At 35.8% G+C, this 27,086-nt stretch overlaps 1 protein-coding gene across 2 annotated transcripts in view; it reads right to left on the bottom strand.

Annotated features, from left to right (window-relative positions):
* The window catches only part of LOC111154984 (TBC1 domain family member 5), a 544,655-nt gene that overhangs the window by 208,350 nt on the left and 309,219 nt on the right, over nucleotides 1-27,086 (bottom strand). For both annotated transcript variants that reach the window (XM_022514953.1, XM_022514954.1), the window contains exon 9: nucleotides 6,469-6,571. In XM_022514953.1, the coding sequence (XP_022370661.1) occupies nucleotides 6,469-6,571 (103 nt within the window). The remainder of the gene's footprint in view (nucleotides 1-6,468; nucleotides 6,572-27,086) is intronic.

Below are 27,086 nucleotides of genomic sequence, written 5' to 3'. Positions count from 1 at the left end.
TGGCTCAAAATTAGGATGTCTGTAGATTTAGGAAGAGCTGAAGTCAGCTAGCTGGAAATGTTGGATAATAAAAGAAACAATCTTTAGCAGGTATAACAGCAAACAGTTTTCAAAGTATGATTTCAACATCTTTAATCTGAAAACTACCATATTTTTTTTTTCCCCTGTCTACTTCAACTATAAGGTTACTGTTCAATTTATTTAGTGAATTCACCGATTATATATTTTTTCCTTACATTGATGCTCACCTGTGGATTACACGAATAAGCACAGAAGCAAAAAACTACATTGGTTACTAAGTTGTCTCTAAAAAAGTATTATAAAAATTCATTATTTATCCATTATTGTAGAGAATAAGGCATTCCACATTAGTAATCTGCCTTGTTAACTACAAGATTTTTTCCCCCTTAAGCATCAGAGAACATGTTTTAGCAAGTTAAAAATAGATTATAATCTTTTCTGTCTCTTAAAGTAAGTAAATTATATTTTCCTTTTGCTTAATAACTATGGATGATCTTTAATTTTAAAAAAATAATACAAAACACCACCTTAATAAGAAATTTTTAAAAATATGGAAGCAAAGACAAGACAGAGTTTCATGGGTGGAAGTAGTGACTTCCCATGATGGAAGGGCAGAAACACAACTTTCTGTACATTCTAGAAGTACCACGCCATTCTTAAAAGCTAGTGATCATCACAAAATAATATCAAAGTAAACTCTATCAGAGTTCATTTGTAAGTTACCACTAGACTTGAATTAGGACTCACTGACATTTGTATAAAATAATTTGTGACACATCGACAGCTTTCTGGTGATTAAGACAAATTACCGCACACCACTTCAATCTTTTTAAGTAACCATTTCCTTACTAAACAAACTTTGAGAGGACTATTTGACTATCCCTTAGAGGAACACGATAGAGACACAGAAAAAATGGAATTAAGTGCTCAGTATGCTTTAAAATCATCATGAGGTATTTATTCTTCTGGAATAATCTCTAATTATTCCAAAAACCAAGTGCCATAATTTAATGATCAAAGTAATAGCAAACTGCTGTAAGAATTACTATAGATACAGAAAAGAAAAAAAAAAGACAAGGAGAAAGGAAGGAAGAAATGGGAGGGAGGAAGGAAGGCCAGGCTGACCAAAAGAAAGAAATATTAAAAACTAAATTAAAAATTAGGTATCTTTGTGGTAATCTTTTTGCCTTTTTCTGTGACTTCCTCAGGATAAAGTCCCTAGAAGCAGAATTTCTGGGTCAGTGAGTAAAGAAACTGGTTAAAGTTTCTCATATATACAATTAAGCTGCCCTTCAGAAAGAATTCCCTCACTTTAGGGCATAAAAATTGCCACTTCACACATCTTAACTTGTACTGTTTTGTTTTATGTTTTTTGAAATCCTATAAAACTTCATAGTCAAACAGTTATTTCACCCTATTTAAATGCTAGTCAGACTGACAAAAAATTTTATTGGTCATTATCATTTAATGAATTGCCCATTTTCTCTTAATAAAGAGTTCCCTTTTTCCTGATAATTTGTCACAGTTCTTCACCAATTCAGGATATTAACCTGTAGTCATTTTTATTATACCTTCCCACGTTTATCATTTGTTTTTTAATTGGGAGATCCTAGGTCATCATGAAGCTCCATACTTTAAAACTATCAGATCAATACATCATCCTTCATGGCTTCTTGTTTTATTTTCATGCCTAAAAAGGCCTTCCTTATATGGAGATTAGGTGAGTACATAGTTTTCTTTATTATAGCTAATTCTTAACTGATCTGGCATTTAGTTTTGTCCTGAAAAATAAACTTGTATTTCTCTTTGCAAAAGAGTTCAACTAATTATTGAATAATCCATCTTCTCCTAAGAGTTTTGAGATGTTGTCTTTACCATATACTGAATAGTTCGTGCTGGTTTTTTCTCGACTTTTATTGGTATTCCATTGGTTTGTACATTCTTTTTAAAATTAATTAATTATTTTTTATTATGTTATGTTAGTCACCATACATCATTAGTTTTTGATGTAGTGTTCCAAGATTCATTGTTTACGTATAACATTCGGGGCTCCATGCAGTACGTGGTTTGTACATTCTTAACAAGACCTTTACTACTTTAATGACTTCAACTGTAAAATATTCTATTCTTCCATATTTTCTATTTTTTCTCTCAAAATTATCTTGCCTATCCTAATTTAATTAGAAGGTAAACTTTAGTGTCATTTAAATAAAAGGCTAAACAAAATACTGCAATTTTATTGGCACTGCATTAAAATTAACTTGAAGAAAAAAGATAGTTTAAAGAGTAACAGACTTTCCAACCCAAGAATTTGTAAACTGCTAAGTTTTTACTAGGTTTTTGCCGTTGCTGTGGCGGTGATCTTCTCATTGGGTCTTTTCCCCCTCTATGTAATTGTCTAACTAATGGCTGCTTTTGAAGAATCAGTTCTTGCCTAAATGCATCTTCCCACCCTCTTTAAATTTTCTCTTCCCTCTAGTTTCTGCAATACTATTCTCTCCAGATTCTCATTTGCTCAGGCATCACTCATCTTCAAGTTCCTATGTCAAAAATTATTAACTACCTATGATAATGCTGAGAACACAAGAGTGAATGAAGTGAGCAAGTTTCTAACCATTATGGAGCTTGCAGTCTAGAGAGCAAGACACACAATAAAATGAGCACAGAAGTGACTAGAAACTGTGGTAAGTTTTTAGAATTAGAAACTGTGATATGTGTTTATTTGTAGATTAAAAAAAAATCCAGTTCCTACTTCAGGTTCAGCACATAGAAGGTACTCACTCCATGGTGACTGATTAAACATCTACCTCTCCATATAGCAATGTATTGGTAAATGTTGAACTACAATATGAAAAATGAAATAGAGTAACATTAAATCATATTTCAAATCAATAAATAAGGGTGCTCTTTGTATAGTGAAAATTTAGAGTCCCCTGAATATCATTAAGACAACCTTTTTTACAAATTCACTGTTGACTTCCAACTAAACTGGAGACATTTCCTCAATTAGACTTGGAAGAGATTGTTAGTTTGACTCTTAATTCTAGACTAGCAAAACCTGATTAATAATTACAAATGGCAAGTGTATGAACATCTTTATAGGAAAAGAGAACCATTTAGAAAGAATGATCATAAATTCAATATGCTGTAAATCAGACAAAGCAAAATAAAACATAATAGATTGCCAGTATACTTATCGGTTCCCAAAATGTGTATTTTGCTGGCATTTACACCATCAGCATTTCTGCTTGCTTAAAGCCTTTATCCCTGCTGGATCGTTAGTAGTCACTGCACTCCAAACTCATGCCAGTTGAAAATAAAGGTAACGAAGTTTTCTTCATCAACAGCCTGTAGGCTCACAAAATTGAACCTGTTCTTTTATCTGCCTATGTTCATTTAGCCCACCAAGCAGTCTTTATTAAAGCTGAGGCATCAGGCAGTCAAAGTTCATTAATACCATTTATATAATCTCTGCAGTTTCAATTAACTCAGCAAGACATTCTACTACATGATAACAGTCTCATTAATCCAATAAAATCCCATAACTATTAACAATATGGTCGATGTTAAACGGGGTGTCACCTAGTACAAAATAATAGCTTTAACAGCTTGTGATGAAACTCAAGGTTTTTTTCTTAAATTTGATCTGGCTAAATATTCAGTCCTTCTTTAGCAAGGTATTATTTCTATGTAAAGAATCTATAGGATTTTAAACATGTACAGGGAGTAATTAAGTCTTATTAAGGGACTCCCAAGAGTATGTTAATGATACTTTCTTATTCAGTAATGGACTTTGTCTAAATTATCAAGAATCTGACCTTCCCTATTCCTGCCTAGTCTTTCTTATAAATGCAGAGGCCCACACACATCACTAATGTTTGAGTGCAGTTATTCTGTTTTTATCCCTTGTCTGTGGAATTTGTTTCCATTATTATAACACTTCCTTATTTGACTTTTTTCTTTCTCTAAAGAAGAATGTGTAACTTGGGATAATTTTATTCTGACTTGGTTTGCTATCACTAAATCTTCTACTGTGAGGTATTTTCAAATATTGGAAAGAAGAAAGGGCACAACGAAGAGATAAGCTTGATGACAGAAGCCAACACAATGAGGAGAGAACAGAAAAACAGAAAGGAGTCTGAACTACTGGAATAACTAATGCTGCAGAACCATTTTGCCCTTAGATTTCTTGCAAAGCGTGTTAACAACATCCTTTGAGTTCAAGTCATTCTGAATGGGATTTTCTGTTATTTGCTTCCAAAAGTCCTATACCGATATTTACTTTCTCCCAGTCTTCTTTTTGGTTTCTTTGTTTTTGGTCTTTGAACTTTTTATCTGACTTCTGGAGAGTCTATCTGGCTTGGAAAGGTCTTTCCAATCCTGCGATTATAAACAATTCCCCCACATTTTTTACAATATTTCATTTAAAAATTTCAGTTTTCATATTTATATCTTTATGCCACCTGGAATTTATTCTTCAATAAAGGTATAATTTAATCTTTTTTCTATATGGAAAGTCAAACATGGCAAGTCAATATCCTTTTCTCCCATTAAAGGAAAATATCCTATCTTATCATATTAAGAATTCATATACAACTGGACCTGTTCTTAGTTTGTTCACTGATCCATGTTGATTCCCATACTAATGTCATATTAGCTTGATCACAGAATGTTTACAAAGTTTTCATACCTCCCTTTGCCATTCTCCCCTTGCCTTACATTCTGTAGCAACTCTAACATATTTAATAATGATAATAATAGTAAATCCACCATAAAGACCAACAAGAACTCTTAATGATCACTATGTGTTTTTAACTCTACAAAGTCAATACTATTATTGTCCTCATCTTACTGACAGTAAAACTAAGATTTAGAAAATTTAAGTAAGTAAATTGTCCAGGATTATGTAGCTAGCAAATGCTTGAGCTGAGATTTAAATAACAGATTTAAGCCCAGACCCAGTGCTCTTAACCCCTAAGCTGTATTATCTCCATTAAAATTATGGTAAAGCTTTTTGGCACTAAATTTAAAATGACTGTGTCCAGTTTTTAAAAAATGCATCTCTCTCTCTCTGATTATCACTGGAATGATAATACATTTACATATTAATTTGGGAAGAAGTAATATTTCATGCCTTCCCATCTACAAACATACAACCACTTTCCTGTTTATTCAACTCTTGCTTTATGTCCTTCAATAACATTTATAGTTTTCTTCACATATCTTTTGTTCTTCACATATCTATATTGTTATATTTATTTCAAGGCATTTTAAAGTTTTGGTCATCATTATGAATGGGATATATTTTTTCCATCTTCCATTCTAAAAGTGATAATCACCATGTAATTAACATGAAGGCATATTACTAGTATTAAAAAGTAAGTTAAAATTAGTTCCCTTGGGTATTCTATGTATATAATAACTAATACATTATTTAGGACAACTGGAATATGACTTGGCTTATTATCTTTATTTTCTTAAATTTTATTTAAATTCAATTAATTAACATATGGTGTATTATTAGTTTCAGAGGTAGAGCTCAGTGACTCATCAGTACTTTATTATCTTTAAACTCATCAAGTATATTTCAAATTAAATACATTACTCTAAGGGTGCCTGGGTGGCTCAGTCAGAAGAGTGTGTGACTCCTGATTCCAGGGTTGTGAGTTGGATCCCCATGCTGAGTGTAAGATTACTTAAATAAACTTAAAAAAAAAAAAAAGAAAAAAAAAAAAAAAAAAAAAAAAAAAAAAAAAATATATATATATATATATATATATATATATATATATATATATATAACACACATTGCTCTAGCCAAACAGGTGTTTTCTGTTAAAAAAATCCAACTTTTGTATTTTTATTGGCATACCATAAGCTTAAGTAGAAACCTAGATACTTCTTTATATATTAAATAATGTACATTTCAATGAAAGCAAAACATAATCTTCTTTCCTTTAGTAATGGGATAAATATCTAGGTACTAAAGAATATCATAAATTTCAAAAAATTTGGAGGAACTTTCTGAAGTTATAGCACCAGTAAATCTTAAAAGAGTAGAAGGACACTTGATTATTTTTTATACAGCATGTCACATATTTATAAATGCTGTATTTAGAAACAATATTTATACATACAACTCTGAAAAGTTTTATTACTAGATTGGCTTCAAAGATGCTGTTTATAAACAAACTCCCAAAAGTTGAAAGAAAAGATTGAACGCCTTATAGAAGACAATTTGGTGGAATGTCTTATAATAAGGAAGAAGCATATGTGCTTCAATGAGCTTACTTTTTTCACCATGCAGCTGACAAGCAGCTCTTTGATTGCTTTACTATTATGATACAACTTTGGATACAATAAAGGCTACATTATTGCTCTATCATTTGTCAAGCTGTATAGAAAATTTTGAGTCAATGGATGCCACCTGTACGATATTTTCATTACCTGTTTATAAAGCAACTGCTCGTTTTCTCTAGCATAACAGAAAAGAACATCTGTAAGAATTTTTCTCACATTTTCTTGTTGGAAAAACTGCATTTCAGGAAACCTGAAGAAAGAAAACACAGGATTAAAACTGACTAGCAGAATTCTAAGAATTACCTGCAAACTCTCATGTTTAAGAAGTGTCAAAGGCTACTTTTAGGTGTTAGTACAAGTGTGTATTTACCATGCAACTAGCTTATGCCACTGGTGGGACTGATAGGGTAAGAGAAAAGGGGTGAGAAAAGGGAAATTATTCTATCACAGATGGAAATTATACCTTTCAACACCTAAATATTTCAAATGTCTCCATATATTTAAAGTCCTCACACAGTGGATATGACAGTTCTTAAGCAAAATGAATCATGGCCTATATATTTGGGGTGTAGGATAACTTTGTTTTAGCCCATTTAGTTTTTAGGACTAGAGTGTAATTTTGGATGCACCAGCTTTTTGAAGAAATCATTATATTTTTTTAATGCCAGTATTAGGATTTAAATTATTATACATGACCACGCTGTTAGTTTGTCTGATTAAAATGTTGACTTCAAATGGAACAAGTTAGTCAGTATTGCTTAAACGCTCTCCAGATAAAAAATTCTACCAGGCGCTTTGAGGTAATGCGAAATAGAAAAAGGGCACAGTATCCACTTGAAAGGAGATTACATAGTTGTTGTTGGTTTTTTAGTTTTTTTTGTTTTTGTTTTTTTAAGATTTCATTTATTTATTTGACAGATAGAGCCAGAGAGCATGGGGCGGGGAACGCAGGGGAAATGGCAGAGGGAGAGGGAGAAGGAGGCTTCCCGCTGAGTGGGGAGCCCCACAAGGGGCTCGATCCCTGGACCCTGAGATCATGTTGGAGCTGAAGGCAGAGACATTTAACTGACTGAACCACTCAGGTGGCCCTACATAGTTGTTTCTAGTGAAAGGATATACAATTCTAACAATCCAAAGAACAAATACATAGCAATTTAATACAAAATGAGTACATAAGGGAAAAAGGAATGTCACCTAGAAGTTAGCAGTCAGATAGGTTCAATCACAAAGGGTTTAAACAAGAATTTTTAGGAGAGGAGAAAGAGGAAGATGGCATATCAATGGTAAAGATAACCAAATCAGAAAGAGAGATGAAGGCACAGAAGGCAATGAGTACTCCAAGTGTATGGCACAGTAGGGCAATCAGTACTGAAAAACAGAAGTCCTTCCATGAAGTACTGCCAGTCCAAAGTAGGATGACGAGAAAGGAGAAAAGGTGGGGCAGGTCTGGAAAGAGCCCGGAATTGCTGAATCTACAAACAAAGAAAAACCAACCAAGTGACTCTACATTTTTGAACAGGTAAGTAAAAAAGAAAATAATATTTGAGTAACTCTAAGTGGAAATAAGCCTTGGAAGAGGAGAGATTACAGGAAGGAACAAGATGGCATTATAATGCAGTGAATGGAAAAAATCACAACCCTGAGAAGAAAAGCCTGCATTCAAATTCATGTTGCATAATTATTAGTTACATAATCTTAAGTAAGTGATTGCTTAACTTCCTCACCTATTAAGTGGAGGGAATAATACTGATTTTGTGATCAAGATGAGATCATGTTAAAGCACCAAGAACAGTGCCTGGCAAGCAGTAAATGTGCAGGAACAGAGGTTACTAATAGTCTTTGAGTACTGGTACTTTAGGGGATAAATAAGTGAATTAGGTGGCTTTGGGGAGGCTGATGAGGAAGAGTACCTAAACCATGGAAGGACAGGGCATTATCAAAACAGAAAAATACTGCTTAATGAGTCTTTTAAAGAGCAAAATGGCTGTTTTACTTCAGATTGTAATGGCTAACTGCCTTGTTCTGGAGACTTCAGCTGTTTTATGCTTCATTCTGATCCTTTTCTTGCTCCCTGTGAGAGTTAATGACTTTCTCCCCAGTCTAGGCTGGGTTCCTAGGATAACTATGCGAGTGGTTTGTGAAGCATCTCGTTTCTGGTCCTAATTTTTTAATAAATTGAAGCCTATTTTATCTTCATCTGTTCATGTGACTTTTGCTTGAAATTCCCTTGGATGTGCAAATGTCCCCAAACACATATATTTGGTTTTATCTCTAGCAAAGGAGACCTCTTTCTTGGATTGCCAGTAATAAACAACCCATGGATTTGAGCAAGATGACCTCATATTTCTCCATGAATCTTAATCTGTGACCCGTCCAGATAGTTTCTACTCAGGCAAGGGAGTGTGAGTAGGCATAAATGACCTTAGCTCCCCAAAAAGAGAAAAATTAACCTGAAAGTAGATTCAGAGCAAGAATATTATATCATAGAAGCCAAAGGTGTTCCAGAAAGATGTCAAATGCACTGAACCAGGGAAGAAATAAAACCACTTTTTAAATGACTTCTTTGGGACAAAAGAAAGTTGATAGAGCCCTTAGAAGTCAAATATCCCAAACTAAAGTCATCAGGATGAAAGACAGGTAAGCAGTTAAATTGCTAAAGAGAAACTTCTTGGGAAAATTTAGTCACTAAGGTAAAAACAGATTAATCCTTCGGAGAAGTGAAATTGTTTCTCCTTCTTCCTCATTAGATGACTTAAATCTAGCCTTTCTGTTTTTGTTTTAAATTGAGGTACAATTGACATACATTATATTAGTTTCAGGTGTAAAACATAATGATATGATATTTGTATACACTGCGAAATGATCATCACAATAAGTCTAGATACCATCCTTGCCATGTCTTTAAGTAGGATTCTTGCCCCATAATTTAGATCACATGGCTTAAATGATTTTGCACATCCCCTCCATTAACTATTCTTTGAAAAATTTCCATGCACACCAGCACAACCAAATTTTGCGTAGCTGATGCAATCTGAACTGATTATGCAAGAAAGTACTAAAAACTGCAACATCCACTTTGTAACAAATACCCATGAACTATATAGTAAGAGTTTAATACCTAACTACTAAAAATGTAAATTATATTACATACCAATTCATAGTTTCATTTAAATGCATACTAACCACTTGCAAGATTAAAAACAAGAGAGCTACAAGAATTAAATTGCAGGTAGATAATTTAAATTACCCACTTTTAGCAAATACCCAATCAACTAAAAATGTGTATTAGGCAGACATAGCATATCTACGCAACAGCACACTATCTACAACACTACTCTACAATCCTAAAGTGCCAATTTATGAAGTTTCATGATACCCTCTTTTTTAGAAAAGTATGACTTGCTCTCTAAATTCTGATGGTTTCACAGCATCAAAGAAAGTAAGGCAGAAAGACACAGAAAAGTTTTTTAAACGGTATAAAAGTTTACACTGCTTAAGAAGCTGGAAAAAGAATTTACATTCAGAGAAGTTTTAAGCTGAAGAAGTCTTTGGAGATTAGCCAGTCTAAGTCAGAAGGTCACAAGTAAGGATTCTGCAGCAGAGAGATGCACACCTGCCCCCATATATCTGGGTGGTTAGGGCAGCAGTACTTCCCCCACTGCTTCACTCATCAATTATAAGTGAGTCAGACATACACATTTAGGTAAAATTGCATGAGTTCAGAGTTACCAAGAAGAACTATGTCATGAGGTTGATGAATACACCTGAACAATAACATATTTCCCACAACAAATACTTGGTTGTCTTATTGTTAGGCTTCACACCAGAAGATGTACCATCTACACGGATCAGAAATAAGGGAGAAAAATACAGTGAGTAGTTTTTCTAGGAACTGTAATAATTAGTTTGGGTTTTTAAAAAAGATTTTATTTACCTAGTTGAGAAAGAGGTGGGGGGAAAGGGGAAGGAGCACAGGGAAAGGGACAAGGAGATTCCATGCCTAGCACAGAGCTGGATGAGGGGCCCGATCTGGGGCCCCCCACGACACTGAGATCACGACTGGAGCTGAAACCAAGAGTCTGATGCTCAACCAACTGAGACCCAGGCCCCCCAGTAATAATCAGTTTTTAATGATATGTTTTCTGTTTCAAAATAGCTTCCCTACCATCCATTACATGTTTTTGTTTGTTTTGTTTTATTTTTTAACCCCAGGTCATCTGGTATTGACTGAGAATAGGTAAAGTAATTTGAACACCATGGGGCAAATTTACTTCTGAAACAATAATGAAAATCACAGAATACAGACCCAAGCGGGCCTCAATGTAATTGTTAAGATTTTGAAAATCAATAGTGACTCTACACTTCCATTAAAAAAAAAAGAAAGAAAGAAATGGTAGTAACTTCCATAAAGATGAGGTAGAGGAAAAAAAACTTGAGTTAAAACTGTGTTAAGTTTATGATTCAAAACAATTATCTGATAGCAAATAAAAGGGAACAAAATTCATATCAAATGGGCCTAAAGATAAATTTCGTTATTATCAGAAAATGGAAGCCCAAGAGAAGAAATTTCTAAATTTGGCCAGAAAATGAAAATGGTAAATAAGTGAGACTAAAACACTGACATAGATAAAAACCAAAGAGAAAGTAATATTTAAGTACTCCATGATGAAATTTAGACAATACAGTCTAAGATTTTTCTTTTTCTTCTTTTTATTTATTTACTTATTTTTACTGTATCCTAGACTTCTTTAAGAACAAAGTAATGAGTGATGTGGGGATTAAAGCAAGAGCATCCTTGAACTTTACCTTCCCTCCAACTAGTTCCCCCCCAAAACTCCCTGCCCCCACACCCTTCGTGTTCCCAAATCTGTTCTCAGTGAATAAAGAATTTAATCCCAGAGCCCTTGTACAAACCCCAGGTTCTCTTTCCCTAGCCCTCCCCCTTCTTCTGCCCCCCATTCCTGGGACGGGCAAGCACCGCAGTTTGAATGCACAGGAGAGCCCAGAGCAGTGACAGACACAGAAGGAAAGGCCTCACCATCAGGGAAAGGGAGTGAGTATCACCATCCCAATTCCTGACCTGCTGGGAGGGGCCTGGAAGCTCAGCAAGGTCCCAAGGCAAACCCAGCAGGGCTCTGGTCCTCCCAGGAGGTGTCAGAAGCCAGGTGCTTTGCCATGGGGAACAAGGGCACCCCAAACTGGGGACCTAGAAAAATGAGGGCTCTCCAAGGGACTCTAAGATTTTTCTTGATTTTCTTGATGGAAAAAAAAGTAGTATTTCAGTTCCAAGTTAACAGATCAATATTTAAAATATAGCAGGTTCTCTCCCAAGATGTGTGAAGGAACTTATAATCAGAGAAATTTTACATATTGCAAATTAATACCAAGAGATATAAAACTTTGGTGTATGAGTTTTGTTCTGCATCTTGAAATAGCCCAAAATTCACAGGTTTTATAATCTTCATCACAAGACTTAAAAACTTTCATTATGGAAAATTCAAACATTTCTAAAGAATAGACATGGTGGACTCAATAAATCCATCACCCAATATCATTACCAACCAGTTCTTGATTCATATATAGTCCTCCCTCAATTCTGTATTTTGAAATAAATCTGAGATGTCACAACTATATCTCTAAAAGGACTCTAAAAACATAACCATATATGATTCTAACACTATAACTAATAAAATAATCCATTAATTAAATCAAATATCCAGGCAATGAGCAAATGCCCCTAATTTTTTTCAGTTTGTTCAAGATCCAAAAAATGCCCATATGCTACAATTTGTTGATGTATCTCTTAAGATTTATTCTTCCCCTCCCTTTCCTCCTCCCTGTCTCTGTCTCTACAATGTATTTGTTAAGGAAGCCAGGTTATTTATTGTGTCGAAACGTCCCACATTCTGAATTTTTCTTATTGTTTCTCTATTTCGTTATTTAACACATTCCTTCTGCTATACAGCCTATAAACTGGTAGTTAGGTCTAGAGAATTCATCAAATTCAAACTTAATTTTCAACAAAATTCTTCATGGGTGGTATGAAGGTTTTAGCATACATTTACAAATTCTTTGACACTTCTGTGAAAAGGTGGAGGAGTCTAAATCCTCTCCATTTGAATGCATGCTGACCTTAGTGACTAGTTTCTCACAAAGTGACGTTGTGACACAACTTCCATCTGGCTCTCTGTGGACACATCCTTGGAACTCAGATATCATGCTGCTAGGCAGTCAAGCAGCTACATGGGAGGGTCATAGGAGGAGTTCTAGTCCCCAGCTGCAGCGAAGGTCTCTGCTGAGAGCAACTTCAGCAGCCAGACATGGGAGTGAACAAGGCTTCACACAATTTCTAGCCCCCACCCTTCAAGCAGGCTTGGCTAATACCACATGGAACAGAGAGAAACTGTCTGCCTCAGTCTTGCCCAGGTTGTACATTCATCAACAAAATAAATGCTGCTGTTTTATGCTTTGGGGTAGTTTACGATGTAGCAATAGGTAACCGTCACAGTTGGTATTATGTACTTCCATCAAGATGCATATATTAGCTTATTTATTTTTAGGATGCTAGCAACCACTGATGATCATTGCCTACATCTATCAATTCATTAGAGGTTATAAATAGTAAAACTCTTAATTCTATCATTTTACCTTCATTATCTAAAACACATATATAATAAAAAAAATTTCCCTTCATCAATTTTTACTTATCCTGAAGTAAAGCCAGCATGATTTTGAAAAATCTTGACTTCCATTACATTTGTCCATGGATACTTGTTATAGACATCTAAATGAATGACAGAATGGCCACTAATTTTGTCACAAAAGTAGTTTACAACAACCAGACTATTCTATGTGCCTTTTGGGTATCTGCCCACGTGACTACAGTATATTGGAATGAATCAGGAAGTAAGGGATGGAGAAAAACCACACAACAACTTTAGAGCCCCAATAGCCAGGAACCCAGGTGCCTGTTATAAGTTAAATGGAAAGATATTCACCATGGCAGTGATCTGTGATAATACAAACAAACAAGAGAAGTGAGGCAAATTTCTGGGTCATCTATAATGAAGAGTTCCTCAGACAACAAAGAGACCAAAAAAATTTAAAAAAAAAAAATCCTAAGCAAAAAAAGGGTTAAGAAAAGAGTGAAATGATAAAGGGCTTTGTAACTGCATTATAGTACATAATTAGGTAATTAGAAGTATTAAAACAGACAAAGCATTGGGCCCAGATGAATTACTGAAGATGCAAGTATTCAATAAGATGTCCCAGGGGGAAAAATAAAGCCCTTGGTGAAGGTTTATAATCATGCAGTAGGACAGAGAAGCATAGGAGGACTTGTAGGAACAATAACTGATGTTATGCTCATACTTCAAAAACAGAGTTTCAAAACAAGCATTCATCCAAAATTTAAAATGAGCTGATGGAAACTCCCTAGAATACTATTAAACACCAAAATAATGATAATACCTTCTTCTGGTTTATTGTTTTATCAAAGAAAAAGTGGAAAATCAAGCAAAAACCATCAAGAGAAGCAATTTCATATAGAATGAAAGCAGGCAGACTTTTTCTTCCTGTGCTCCCTATTTTGGTTGATTTCACCACTGTCCCTATTCAACCAAATATGCTTTCTCGTCTTCGCAGGCACACAGCTGGATTTAATTTCTCAGCTTCTTTCTCAGTGAGCTGTAACACGTGACCAAGTGCTAGCCAATGAAATGAGAGTGGAAGTGATGTATGACCACAAAATTCAACCCCCACCTCCACTTCAGCAAGGCCCCATACACATTTTTCCTTTCAGCTGGATAGAAGAGAAAAGGTCATCCAGGAGGCTTGGGAAGTTACCTGTGGATGGTGGTGGTTTTAAAAATACATGTGCAAATTCTTAAGAATATAATCCTCTCTTGGATTGCTTGCTCTGGGAGTAGTCTCTGGAGAAAGACACGTAAGCAGCCCTACAGAGAGATGTATGTGGAGAGGAACCAATATGGATCCTCTAGCCCTAGTCAAGCCTCCAGATGACTGCAGCTCCAATTGATATCTGACTGCAATTTCATGAGACTCCTAAGCCAGAACCTTTTGGCTAAGCTGCTCTCCAACTGCTGATACGCAGCAACTATGAAATAAATGATTATTGGTCCAAGTCACTAGGTTTTGGTCAACTTATTATGCAGTTACAGATAACTAACACAGCCTTAAGTACCTGAATCTGGGGTGTTATTAAAAAACCATAAAATACATGGTAGGAGTGTCTATGGGACTGGGCAGAAGCTGGAAGGCCCTTGTATACAGCACCAGAGAAGTATTAATGCACATGAAAAAGGCTGCTGGCAAAAGACAGACTATGAGGAGGCAGCCAGTGAGGGTTTAAATGAAAATAAGGAAAACATTATAGGAAAAATGGGAGGAAGAAGCTTCCTTATAACACAGCGGCAACATGGCAGCCTCTAGTTATACAGAAAATAGAAAATGTACCACATAAGCTGGGTGACCTAGATAAGGAGCTATCCAGGCAGAGTGTTGAAGGTGCTGAGTTATATTTGTACTTATAGTAGAATGAGAAAGGAGAGAAGCAAAAGGAAGAACTACTAAACGTAAAGGTTCTAGGACTTTGAAAATAAAACTTCTCATTCTCATCTTCTCTATTCAGCAAATGATGCTAACATTATTACGACAGTGCTTGTGGGCAAACATCAAATCTAAAACACAATTAAAAAAAAAAAGTCTAAAGATGAAACCAAGGAAGTGAGTGTAAAATCTTTCGTTAAGATCTCAGAAGGCTCTAAAGTGGTGCCTCAGAGAACCCTGTGTCAGTCAAGATGCCCCGATGCCCTGTGACAACTGAAAAGCACGCCTCACAAAGCTTTTAGCAGTCAGAGGCCAGGGATGGTGCCGCACAACCTACACAGCACGTGACAGCCTCGCACAACAAAGAATGGGTCCAAGATGTCAATGTTCCCAGGTTGAGAAACTTGGCATTAGAGTATTACCAGCCTAGAGGGCACAAACCATATTTATTTAATCTCTTTCTGAGTAAGACTTACAATAACTCACTGACATTTCCATCTCCTGTTCACTCCACAGAGTGCTCTGCATACAAAAGGTATTATTCACTTGGTATTTCTCAAACTGAAAAAGTGTTAAGTCTAGGCAAACAACATTAACATAAAATATTACAGAGTTGTGGAAAGATTAGCAGTCCCAGGTATTATTTCCATTTTGGCCATTAACAAATAATATTTTCTTTTCAAATTCTTTTTTAGTTTCAACTTTTCAGGTTTGCAAAATAGAGAGATGTAGTTAGATGACTACCAATAACGTAAGTGTCTATTATGGGTGCCAGATACAAAAACTAAGCACTCAAGAAAATCTGAGAGAGAAAACAGACATTTTACAGATGTATTAAAAGGAGATAATTACAATAAAATGTACATGATCTATAAAAGAGTAAAACAGACACTATTTTCCTTATCAGAACCTTCAATTTCCACGGCAGTAGCTAGCACATAATAATTTCTCAAGTAATATTTGTTGGATGAGTGAGTAAATCCACAAACCTACAAACAAACCAATGAAAAATAAAAGTGAATCTATGGACTCAGGGACTGGAAGTGGGAAGGTGAAGCAGAAGAAAAGCTGGGCAGAGTTCTGCTGTCATTGTTTCTCCAATTAACAAAGAAAAGAGCAATACAGTTTTCACAGGCCACAAACTGAAGGTGAACACTGATTTTAAAAAAGCTTAAAAAAAAAAAAAAAAGTAGAAATCTGATGTGATGACAATAGAATGCAGCCCAGGAGGACAGCAGAAAATCTCCAAGAGGCCTAACATGAAAGATGGGAGTTTGAAATCACCTTACAAGGGAGATGATGAAGCAGAAGGGTTATGATGACAGGAAACAGCAAAGAATGCACAGCGGAGAAAGGGCAGGTGGGGGTGGTGGAGTTTCAGGAGATAGGATGTGTCACCATCTAATAGACATTTTCATCAAAGCTTCTGTCTAGTTCTCCAACATCCTTAAACAGCAAGCCCTTGACCCTACTACACCCCTGCCTCAAAAACAAAAAACTTTCTACTCATCCCATAAAGGTGAAAAATTAGGGAAAAAATATATAAAGAGATAGACACATGCACTTTAAGTGCAAGATTCTCACAACTGAAAATAGTCTCTATTTTGCAATTTTTCAACAATTAAAACACTTTAAAGTAATTCAAAGCATTTACCCTTAAAGTACTAAGGTAGTTCAGTTCCAAATCTGCACTCAAGTTCTGAAAAGATTCTGTTCTACTACTGAACAGGTTATACCTGGTAGGAATATTTCAGGATGAGCTATTACTTGACCACCCACAGACTTTACTTTTGAACCTTCTTTAATATGTGAACCCACAACTATATACAGCACTGAAAAACCTGGCTTAATTTAAAACAAGGAGGATCTCAAAAGCAAAACCTCTTCTGGTCGGCAGCTCACAGTGATCTATCCGTGCTGCCGCTACATGGAGCCCTGCTTCCAAACTCCAAACATTAGGGGCCTCAGGATGCTAACCAATTGAAGCACCACGACTGTCCGTTCCGCAGCAAACACACCTGCATTTTCACTCAAGTACTACAGAACTTTTTTCAAACTGAAAGAAATCCCACAAATTGGAGTAAATGTGTAGTAAGAACTTGCATGCATAAATGGAATAGAGATGGGAAAAATACATGTTAAAAACAGTACAGGAAAACACACATACACACACACACACACACACACACACATATATGCATGCAACTATAATAAAATATTTTATTTTTACCTTAAATGTTGTCAAATGAGGCAGGACTACAGGCCATTTGACAAGAATTGTTTCTTGTATTCCTGAAAATCTGTTTTTCCCCTCTTTAATATTTAAGAAAAACACACACAGGTTGCCGACAACTCTCAGAGAGCGGCTTGTGTTGTCGTTTTCGCTTTCCCGGCTGTGAACAAGTGCATATGTGAGGGCTGGTCGTGCATGCACAAGCATGTACTCTGCCTGCATTAAATAAAATCACAACACAACACCAACTACATCCACTCATTCATGTGTGCCTGCAGTCCACCTCGAGGAGACTGAAAATATAAATACAAGCTGCTATTTTGGTGTGATCACACGAATATGGCAGCTTGTATGTTTTTTTTTTTTTTTCTCTTTAACATTTTAACACTGGGCAGATTGTCTGCATTAACACAAACCAAAATCAATTCTGCTCTGAAACTGCTTGTAAAATCTTCCTTCCCTAAGGAATTTTTTATTTAAGTAAAAAAATGGGCTTGGAGGATTCAGGACATCTTAACTTTGTACAATATGGCAAACAATGCTGGACCAGAGGACTGGAAGTTATTTCTCTCCAAAGGGGAACTTTGGAGAAGACAGACTTTAAGAAAAATTTTAAAAATCAGTAAGTTCACCTTGTAAAATTACTTTTGTGTATCATTAATATAGGAAAGAATTGCAAAGTAGTCTAATTTCAAGTTGCCTACTACAATATAAGTTAACAACTAAATTTGACTAAAACTCAGATGAGACTTGTATACTGTAAAAAAAAATTCACAGAGGTACTCTTAAGGTCAGAGGAAGGAAATAAAAATCAAGTATTTAGCATAGACCATATCTAAAAATTCACTACAGATAAAAAATAAAATATAATAAAATATAATAAAAAATAGTAAAAATAAATAAAATATAATAAAAATAAAAATATAATAAAAAATAAAATATCATATACAAATATATAGCAATAAATTATCTATACAACATTGCACAGTAGAACTTTTTATGATAGAAATGTTCTATATCTGTGTTGTCCCATCCAATAGCCATTAGCACTTGAAATAGGACTACCGTAAATGAAGACTTAATTTTTAATTTTGTTTAATTTAAATTTATACAGCTACATGTGCCTGGACAACACACACATCTATAATTTTAAAAGGGAATTTTAACAATTATTAGTGAATCCAAAAAATACTGAATTACAAGAAAAAACTGAGAAGACAAAGTTTGCTTGTATCAATTATATCTAAAGCTTGATCCATATATAAACTATAACCAAAAGGAAGCATTAACATGAGAAACTTGAGTTCTTAGGGATCCAGCCATATCATGGAGAGTGAAGTAGGAAAGAAGGTCATTAACTGAAGAGTGGAGCAGCCTGAAGTGCCACAGGAATAATCCTACAATAACCAGAAACATAAAGGACCAAGAATTGAAGATGATGACTGCCGTATCCAACAGGCAATCAGATAAACTTTAAATACAGTCAAAGTTACAGTGATAAGTTAAAGAATTTTAATAATTTAATTCAAGAGAGAGAAAGAATGTATCTGAAGAAAAAGCAATACTGTTTAGCAACAGCTTATTAATATGTTAACTTGCAAATGGTATTATATACACTACAAATACACTTTTAGAATAGACCTTGAGAGATCAAATAACAGACTTCCCTGATATCTAATCTGGAAATATTTTCTTCTGAACTTACTATTTCCCATCAATTTTAAATAATACTATATTTCATTTAATGTTACAGTCTTTGAAGCATGGCAAAATTGGTTCAGAATGGACAATTCAAGCTCTGAATTAGAAATGCTATAAATCAGAAGTTCCTTGATTTACCTTTTGATTATCAGTTTTTTCAGTAATAAAAATGAGAACAGTAACAACCTCATTAGGCTGACATAAGGAACAATTAATTGAAATGAACAGAAAACCCTTTGAGGCAAAAAAGGGCTAGTAGAATAAAGGAATATTAAAACTAGTTGAGGAGGAGATAATATTTAATATAGTGACATATTCAGATCAAATAAATTCAATAATGATGGCAACAACACAGCTTATGAGACGAAATTATCTTGTTTAAACTCAGACTAGAAGGCTAATAACAGTATTTTTTTCAAAGTGTGCTTATGTCTCTGAAGACTAAAAATGTTAAAGACTGTAACTGCTAAAACTAAACAATACAGATCATCAGTGATAAGATTCACAATCAGTGAGCTTTTAGTAAGCATCAACTTGACTCTATAGTGACACAAGAACAAATCAGGTTCATGCTCTCCAAGGGCTGACCAGTAGATCTGAAAGATGAGACCTGGGTCAAACTCTCATACATACTCTTTCCATGACAGCACCAGTTATCTTGCACTGCAACTTTTTTTTTTGGCTGCTTTCTCTATTAGACTTTGAGATTCTTAAGGGTCCATGCCATATTTATCTTGGCATCTCCAGTGCCTGGCACCCTGAGGAGATTAATATAAATGTACTAAATACATTGGCAGATTGAATACACTGGCAGGTCTAAGTAAATATAGGATGCAACAAAATTAAGTAATATCATCGAAAAGTTATTAAGAAATTCTACTAGAACACAGAATAGGCATAGATTATTTCCAATTGTAAAGACTAGAAGATGTTTCATGAACAGGGTGATGATGAACTCAGGCCTTTAAAAATGAGCTTTCAGGGGGCGCCTGGGTGGCTCAGTGGGTTAAGCCTCTGCCTTCGGCTCAGGTCATGATTCCAGGGTCCTTGGATCGAGCCCCACATCGGGCTCTCTGCTCTGCAGGGAGCCTGCTTCCTCCTCTCTCTCTCTCTGCCTGCCTCTCTGCCTACTTGTGATCTCTGTCTGTCGAATAAATAAATAAAATCTTTAAAAAAAAATGAGCTTTCAGAAATCCCAAAAGGAACAATGAGGAGAAGCAACATTCTAAGAGCAGGCAAGCAAGTAATGCAAAGCATGGAATATGGAACGCACAAAACCCATTCAGGAAATAATGCCACAGCACTGATCTAAAACAGAACGGGGAGGGACTTCGAATTTCTGGTTCTGCCTATAAGGAACTTGGACATCACTACTCCTCCCCAACAGGTAAAGAGCCGAACAGACTGAAAAATCAACAATTCCTCTTGGCTCTATAAGAGAGGGGAAGATACAGGACAAACAGGCAAATATAAGGAGTCACAACTTACCAGAGCAGAACTCATATGCAGAACACCTGGTAGAAACCAGTGCAGGAGAGGAAAACCTGAACTACACTGAAGGAATTGCTAGAAGCTCAGTATGGACAACTCCGAGAGTTAAATACTCTGAAGAACCCAGTAATAGGGAGACCCCGGCAAACAGATGCAAGAGCTTGACCAGGATTCCATAGTAAATATCAGGAAAAAAAATCCCCTTGGCTTCTAGTATGTGGGTGGGGGCGGATTCATTCTGAACAGAGCACTGGGTTCTTAACAAAACCTGCCCTCAAAAAACAAAAACAAACAACAACGAGGACAAGAATGAAAACCCGCCCTCAGGGAAAAGTAGTTAACCAGAGCATATCTGCTGGGGTGTTCTTAGACCCTACATAACCTGGGGGAAGGGAAATACCCAACTCCAGTCCACTTTAACCATTCTGCCCCAACTAAGAGGGTGCAGAGAATTAGAAACACTTGTGAAGTTCATGGTTCAGAGGACAGGTTCATAGTAAGACTGAGACCTAACCACAGGACTGAAGAACACCTCCCCTCCCTACTCACCTTATCACCACATTATTTAAGGCATATTTACAGCAGCTCTTTTTACCTTCCACATCATGTTCTGGCTACCAGAAAAAAAAACTACAAGACATAACAAAAGGCAAAAGGTAAAATTTGAAGAGATAGAATATACATCAGATCCAGACAAGGCAGGGACCTTGGAATGAGGAGATCAGAAATTGAAAACACCTATGATTAATATGCTAAGGGCTCTGATGGAGAGAGTAGACAGCATGCAACAACAAACAGGCAATGAAAGCAGAGAGGGTAATCCTAAGAAAGAATCAAAAAGAAATGCTAGAGATAACAAAACACTGAAATAGAAATAAAGAATGCCTTTGATGGGCTTATTAGTACACTAGCCATAACTAAGGAAAGACTCTGAGCTAAAGGATAGATCAACAAAATTCTTGAAAACTGAAAAGCAAAGTGAACGAAGACTGGGGAAAAAAAAAAAGCAGAACAAAAAAATCCAAGGACTGTGGGACAACTACCTAGAATATAACACACACATAACAGAAGTATCAGAAAGAGAAGACACAGAACAAGAAACAGAATAAATATTTGAAGTACTAGTGACAAAAATTCCCCAACTAAATGTCAGACACCAAACCACAGATCCAGGAAGCTCAGAGAAAACTAGGCCGGGTAAATGCCAAGAGAACTACAGCTAAACATATCATTTTCAAACTGCAGAAGATCAAACATAAAGTCCTTAAAAAGGCAGTGGAAGGTGGGGACAAAAATAAAAACACCTTACCTATACAGGAACAAAGATAAGAATAACATCCAACTTCTACTTAGAAACCACACAAGCAAAAAAGAGAATGAAGTGAAATATTTAAGGTGTTGACAGAAGAGAAACATCAACCTAGAATTCTGTATCCTGTGAAATTATCCTTTAAAAGTAAAGGAGAAATGGACTTCCTCAGACAAACAAAAACTGAGGGAATTTGTTGTCAGCAGACCTGCCTCACAAGAAGTAATTTAGAAGAAAATAGTATAGGTTAGAAACTCGGATCTACATAAAGGAAGAACATAAGAAGGAATAAGTGAAGTAAAATAAAACTTTTATTTTTCTTATTGTCAATTGATATAACAGATGCTAGTTGTTTAAAATAATAATAATAATAATACCAACAGGGACGCCTGGGTGGCTCAGTTAGTTAAGCTTCTGCCTTCAGCTCCCAGGATCCTGGAATCAAGTCTTGTATCTGGCTCCCTGCTCAGTGGGGTGCCTGCTTCTCCCTTTCCCTCTGCCTATGCTCTCTTGCTGTCTCTGTCACTGTCTCTCTCTTTCTCAGAGAAATAAATAAAATCTTTAAAAATAAAAAAAAATATCAACAATATATTCAACTATGTATGCTTGTATGTATATACACACGTATGTATATATGTATGTATGTATGTGTGTATACAAACACACATGAATATATACATGCTCATATATAAGTGAAATGAGTAACGGCAATGACACAAAGGATGGGAGGAAGGAATTAGAATGACTTTGCTATTATAAAGTACTCACACTATCAGTGAAGTGGTATAGTGTTATTTGAAAGTGGATGTGGACTACCTAAAATGCATAATGTAAAATTTAAGACAACCACTAAAAAAAGTAAGAGACGTATCACTGGTATGCTGAGAAAGGAAAGAAAATGAAATAATATGAAATGCTCCATTAAAACTACAAAAGGCTGAAAAGGGTGGAAGACAATAATAGAAACGAAGAACAAGGTAACAAAAAGAAAAGAGTAACAAATATGATAGCTAATAATCCAACTGTATTAATAATCATTTTAAATGTCAATGGTCTAAATGCACCAACTAAAAGATTGTCAGAGTGCATCAAAAACACAACCCAACTGCATGCTACTTACAAGGAACCCACTTTAAAAACAAAGACACATTTAGATTAAAAGTAAATGAATGGACTGTGGACTCTGAGAAACAAACTTGAGGGTTTTGGAGGGGAGGGAGGTGGGGGGTTGGTGAGCCTGGTGGTGGGTATTAAGGAGGGCATGGATTGCATGGAGCACAGGGTGTGATGCATAAACAATGAATCTTGGAACACTGAGAAAATAAAATAAATTTTTTTAAAAAAAGAAAAAAAAGTAAGTGAATGGAGAAAAATACACCAAGCTGATTACACAATCATTACACAATGATAAAGGGATCAATTCTCCAAGATACATCAATCCTTAACATATACGCACCTAACAACAGAGCATCAACATGTGTGAAACAAAAACTAATAAAACTGCAAAGAGAACTTTTAAAATCCACTATCATGGTTGGCAAGTTCAATAACTGTCTATCAGAAATGGACAGATCTGGCGGGCAGAAAATCAGAAGGACTCAGGTGAACTCAACATCATCAATCTACTGAATATACTGAGATCTACGTACTTCTTGAAACAACAGCAGCAGAATACACATTCTTCTCAAGCTCACATGGAACATTCACCAAGATATTACACATTCTAGACCCCAGAGCACACCCAAACCAATTTGGCAGACGGGAAATCATGCTCTCAGACTGCTGTGGAGTTAAACTAGACATTAGTAACAGAAAGACAGCTAGAAAACTCTAAAAGGGAACCATCTGTGTGTTAGGGGTCTGGATAAGTCCATTCTTCTGCAGATCAGAGAGAGTCCAAGAAGGCTTTAGATTAGGCAAGTAGCATGACCAGACGTGCTTTCTGAAAATAAGGCTATAACACCTGGATTCTGCTGGAGGAGAAAGAAAAGACATCTAAAGAGAACAATTAAGCAAGTCAGAAACTCTACATAGGAGGTTCAAAAAAAAAAAAAAAAAAGACCTAAAACAGGGCAGTAAAAATAGAGGAGAACAATGTGAGAAAACTACATATAATGACCTCTTAATATTTAAAAGTAGAAAATGCATATCCTCAACCTATCTATTCTTAACCATCTTTCTTACTACATCTTTCATCTAAGCCACTAACATTACTTAATGTGGAAGCATACCACAAGACTCCCAGTTACTTTCCCAGATTCCATCTTCACCTCTACCCACTCCGCTGCACAGCAGCCAGAATGATCTTCTTAGGTATCACACCCCTGCTCAATACCCACCAATGGCTTCCCATTGCAACTGGAATAAAACCCTAACTTCTTACTTTGGCCTATAGGATTGTTTTGATGGCATCTGCTCTCTCCCAAAATTTCCCTACTTAAATCACTTACCTCCCGCCATACCTACCCCCTTCAGTTTCTCAAAACACTGAGCTTATTTTCACTGACAGACTTTGCACTAGCTGTTCCCTCTGCCTGGAATGTTCTTTCCCTAGATCTTCAAATGGCTGGCTTTTTAAAATTTTTCACATCTCAGCTCAGATATCATCTTCTTAGAGATGCCTTTTCTAATCACTGTTTCTAAAACTGCCATCCCTCTATCTTATCACCCTGCTTTATTTCTTCACAACAGTTACCATCTTTTACAATTATCCTCTTTATCTATCTATACGTGCTGACTTTCTCATTCCTCCAACCCCCTCCCCACCCCACACTAAAATGTATATCCCATGAAAGCAGGACCTTGTCTGTCTTATTCACCACTCTATTCCCAAAAAGGATAAGGCTGGTACATAGCAGACATTCAATAAATGTACAGTAAAAAAAAAAGTACAGTAAAAAAAAATTCTTATCACAGATGCTAGTAAATGAGTAACACTGTATAACATTCATTGAGCTGTATTTCTTTTCTTCTCCTATTGCATCATGAGGTGCCTTACAGACTCGACTGAAACCCATGGATTTTAGATAATGCAGTGCCTTATAAAGAGAATATATTACCTAAAGTAGTAAAATTATTCAAGCTATTCAGCTTTTATTGTTAGGCAATTTGGTGGCTTAAAAGACTGACAGTCTTACCTTACAAGCTAAGTTACCTGCCACAAAATTTATAAAGAGATGGCAAGGAGCCTTACTCTAAATGTGGAGGAGAGCCATGGAAGAGCTTTCTGGGGAAGAAGATACAACCTCCTCCATCCATGCTATGAACTACAGGGTCTCCTGTCACCCCTGAATCTTAGGCTTGCCAACTGAATTAAAATATACCATTGGAGACCATTTATAAGAGAAAGTTAGCCATATATATGTTATACACATCACGTGCATACACACATTTTAAATAAATAAAAAATGCATAGAAAACATAAAACCAAGTAGTTACAAGCATACGCTTTTCAAGAAATAACACTTCCTCACACAGCAAAGCATAAATGTTTGTGTTAAGTAACCAAAATAATCAATGGGCTCCCAACGCCACTTTCTATGAGGCTTGGCTGTCTGAGTTTTATTTTCCCCTTCTCCTGTTTGTTTTGTCTTTTCAGTGATCTGATCCACAGAGCCTCTGCCTGTGTGAAGTTCCAGTATCATGGTCCCTCTATTTTCATTTGATAACAGCAGATTGATCATGATCCTTCTTATTAGCCATTTAGAGCTGAAGCTGTCAAGTTTTCTAAGATAACTGCCTAGCAATTTTTTTTAAAAAGGGATACCTTTACTGTTTGGCTAGCAATATATACCATGCATTTTTCTTTTAAGAGGCCTGTTTTACTCCCACTGATTATACAGCTACTTAAATGATTGGTGAGGAAATGCAGTTTTTGTTTTCTCTAACAAATATTTGAGTGCCTCCTGCACACTAATACAATGGCACTCTACTTTCTGCAACTATATGCCAGAGGTCAAGAACTGCCACATGATGCCTCTGAGAGTAGTTTCCGTATAATTGGCTCCTCTTGGGTTACCTAGATAACTCAGCTCATCAAAATGATCCCACACCTCCCTCCCTCAACCTACCACCATTGCCAGTTTCGTACAGTTCTGTGGTACTCTGAACCCATGATTCCCCTGTTTTCATTTTTATTTTTTAAAGTGAGCTGTAGGCCCCATGTGGGCTTGAACACACAACCGTTAGACTAAGAGTCACACATTCTATTGACTGAGCCAGCGAGGTACCCCTCCACTGATTTTCATTTTAAAATAGAAAATGTGACTTGTTCAATATGTAGTATAATGTTAATAGCCATCTATGTCATCTGATTACTCAGTGTTTGGGACCTAGAAAGAGATGAGTGTCAGAGAACCAGAGGCCCTGACTTTGTAATAGGTCTAGCAGGAGTTGAAGTAGCAGCAGAACGGACAGGCAAAGCTACAGAAAAACCTGGAAGAAGGTACTAGGGATATCTATGACTCTGCAAATACATGGCCCATCCTAGATGCAATGATTAAATTTACTAACATTTATGTAACTGTTTACAGCCTAAAGTGTTAACACATCTAGGGGTGCCAGGGTGGCACAGTCGGTTAAGAGTCCAACTCTTAGTTTTGGCTCCAGTCATGATGTAAGGTTGTGATTTCAGGGTCATGAGATTGAGCTCGATGTGGAGCTCTGTGCTCCGCATAGAGCTCACCTGAGATCTTCTCTCTCTCTCTCTTCCTTTGTCACTCTCACCTACTTGTGTATGCTCGCTCTCTTTCTCTCTTTCTCTAGGATGAATAAATAAATATTTTTAAAAAGGTGTAAACATATCTGAATAGTACTAGTACAACATACATTTATTAATCTACAGCAATCCTTTGAGGTTAACTATTATTCCCATTTTACAGAAAAGGACACCGAGGAAAGATGTTCATTGAAAGTAAAATGCCTAAGATTATAGCATATGTTGCTAGAACTTATCCTAGGACTTTCCCACAAAAATTTCATGTACTTCTCACTACATGACCCAGAAAGGTAAAGCCCAATTATGTAAAAGTCAATGGATATTAGCCATGTGCTAAGTACACAACCCCTTCACATGGTAAATACTATGTAGACTGAAAGAAGAGGTTGTTTGCAAACCTGAATGACTTCAAGAGAGACAGAAATAAGGAGGGTAAAACTAATAGTTGTCATTTAAAAAGCAATTTGGTTAGAAAGGATTCAAAGGTGTGAAGCAGGAGACAAATGTTTCTAGCAATATCAATATTATGACCACATAATATAACCTTAATCAGAAGCACATGATTTCAAATCATTGCTGAAAATTGAAAACCAAATTAGATATTATTTTAAGATCATAAATATTGGAATTTATGTTGAAAGAAGGAAAATAGGAATCTGTATTTTAAGAACATAAAATAATTGTTACTATCAAAAATGGCCACAATAACTTTGTTAGTAACATAAGGCAAATACTGCATTTAATTA

The sequence above is a fragment of the Enhydra lutris genome, unplaced genomic scaffold (assembly GCF_002288905.1).
Source record: "Enhydra lutris kenyoni isolate GAN:26980312 unplaced genomic scaffold, ASM228890v2 scaffoldscaffold39, whole genome shotgun sequence".
Taxonomy (NCBI): domain Eukaryota; kingdom Metazoa; phylum Chordata; class Mammalia; order Carnivora; family Mustelidae; genus Enhydra; species Enhydra lutris.
The sequence above is the reverse complement of the archived record's forward strand: the minus strand, read 5'-3'. Positions and strand labels throughout refer to the sequence as shown.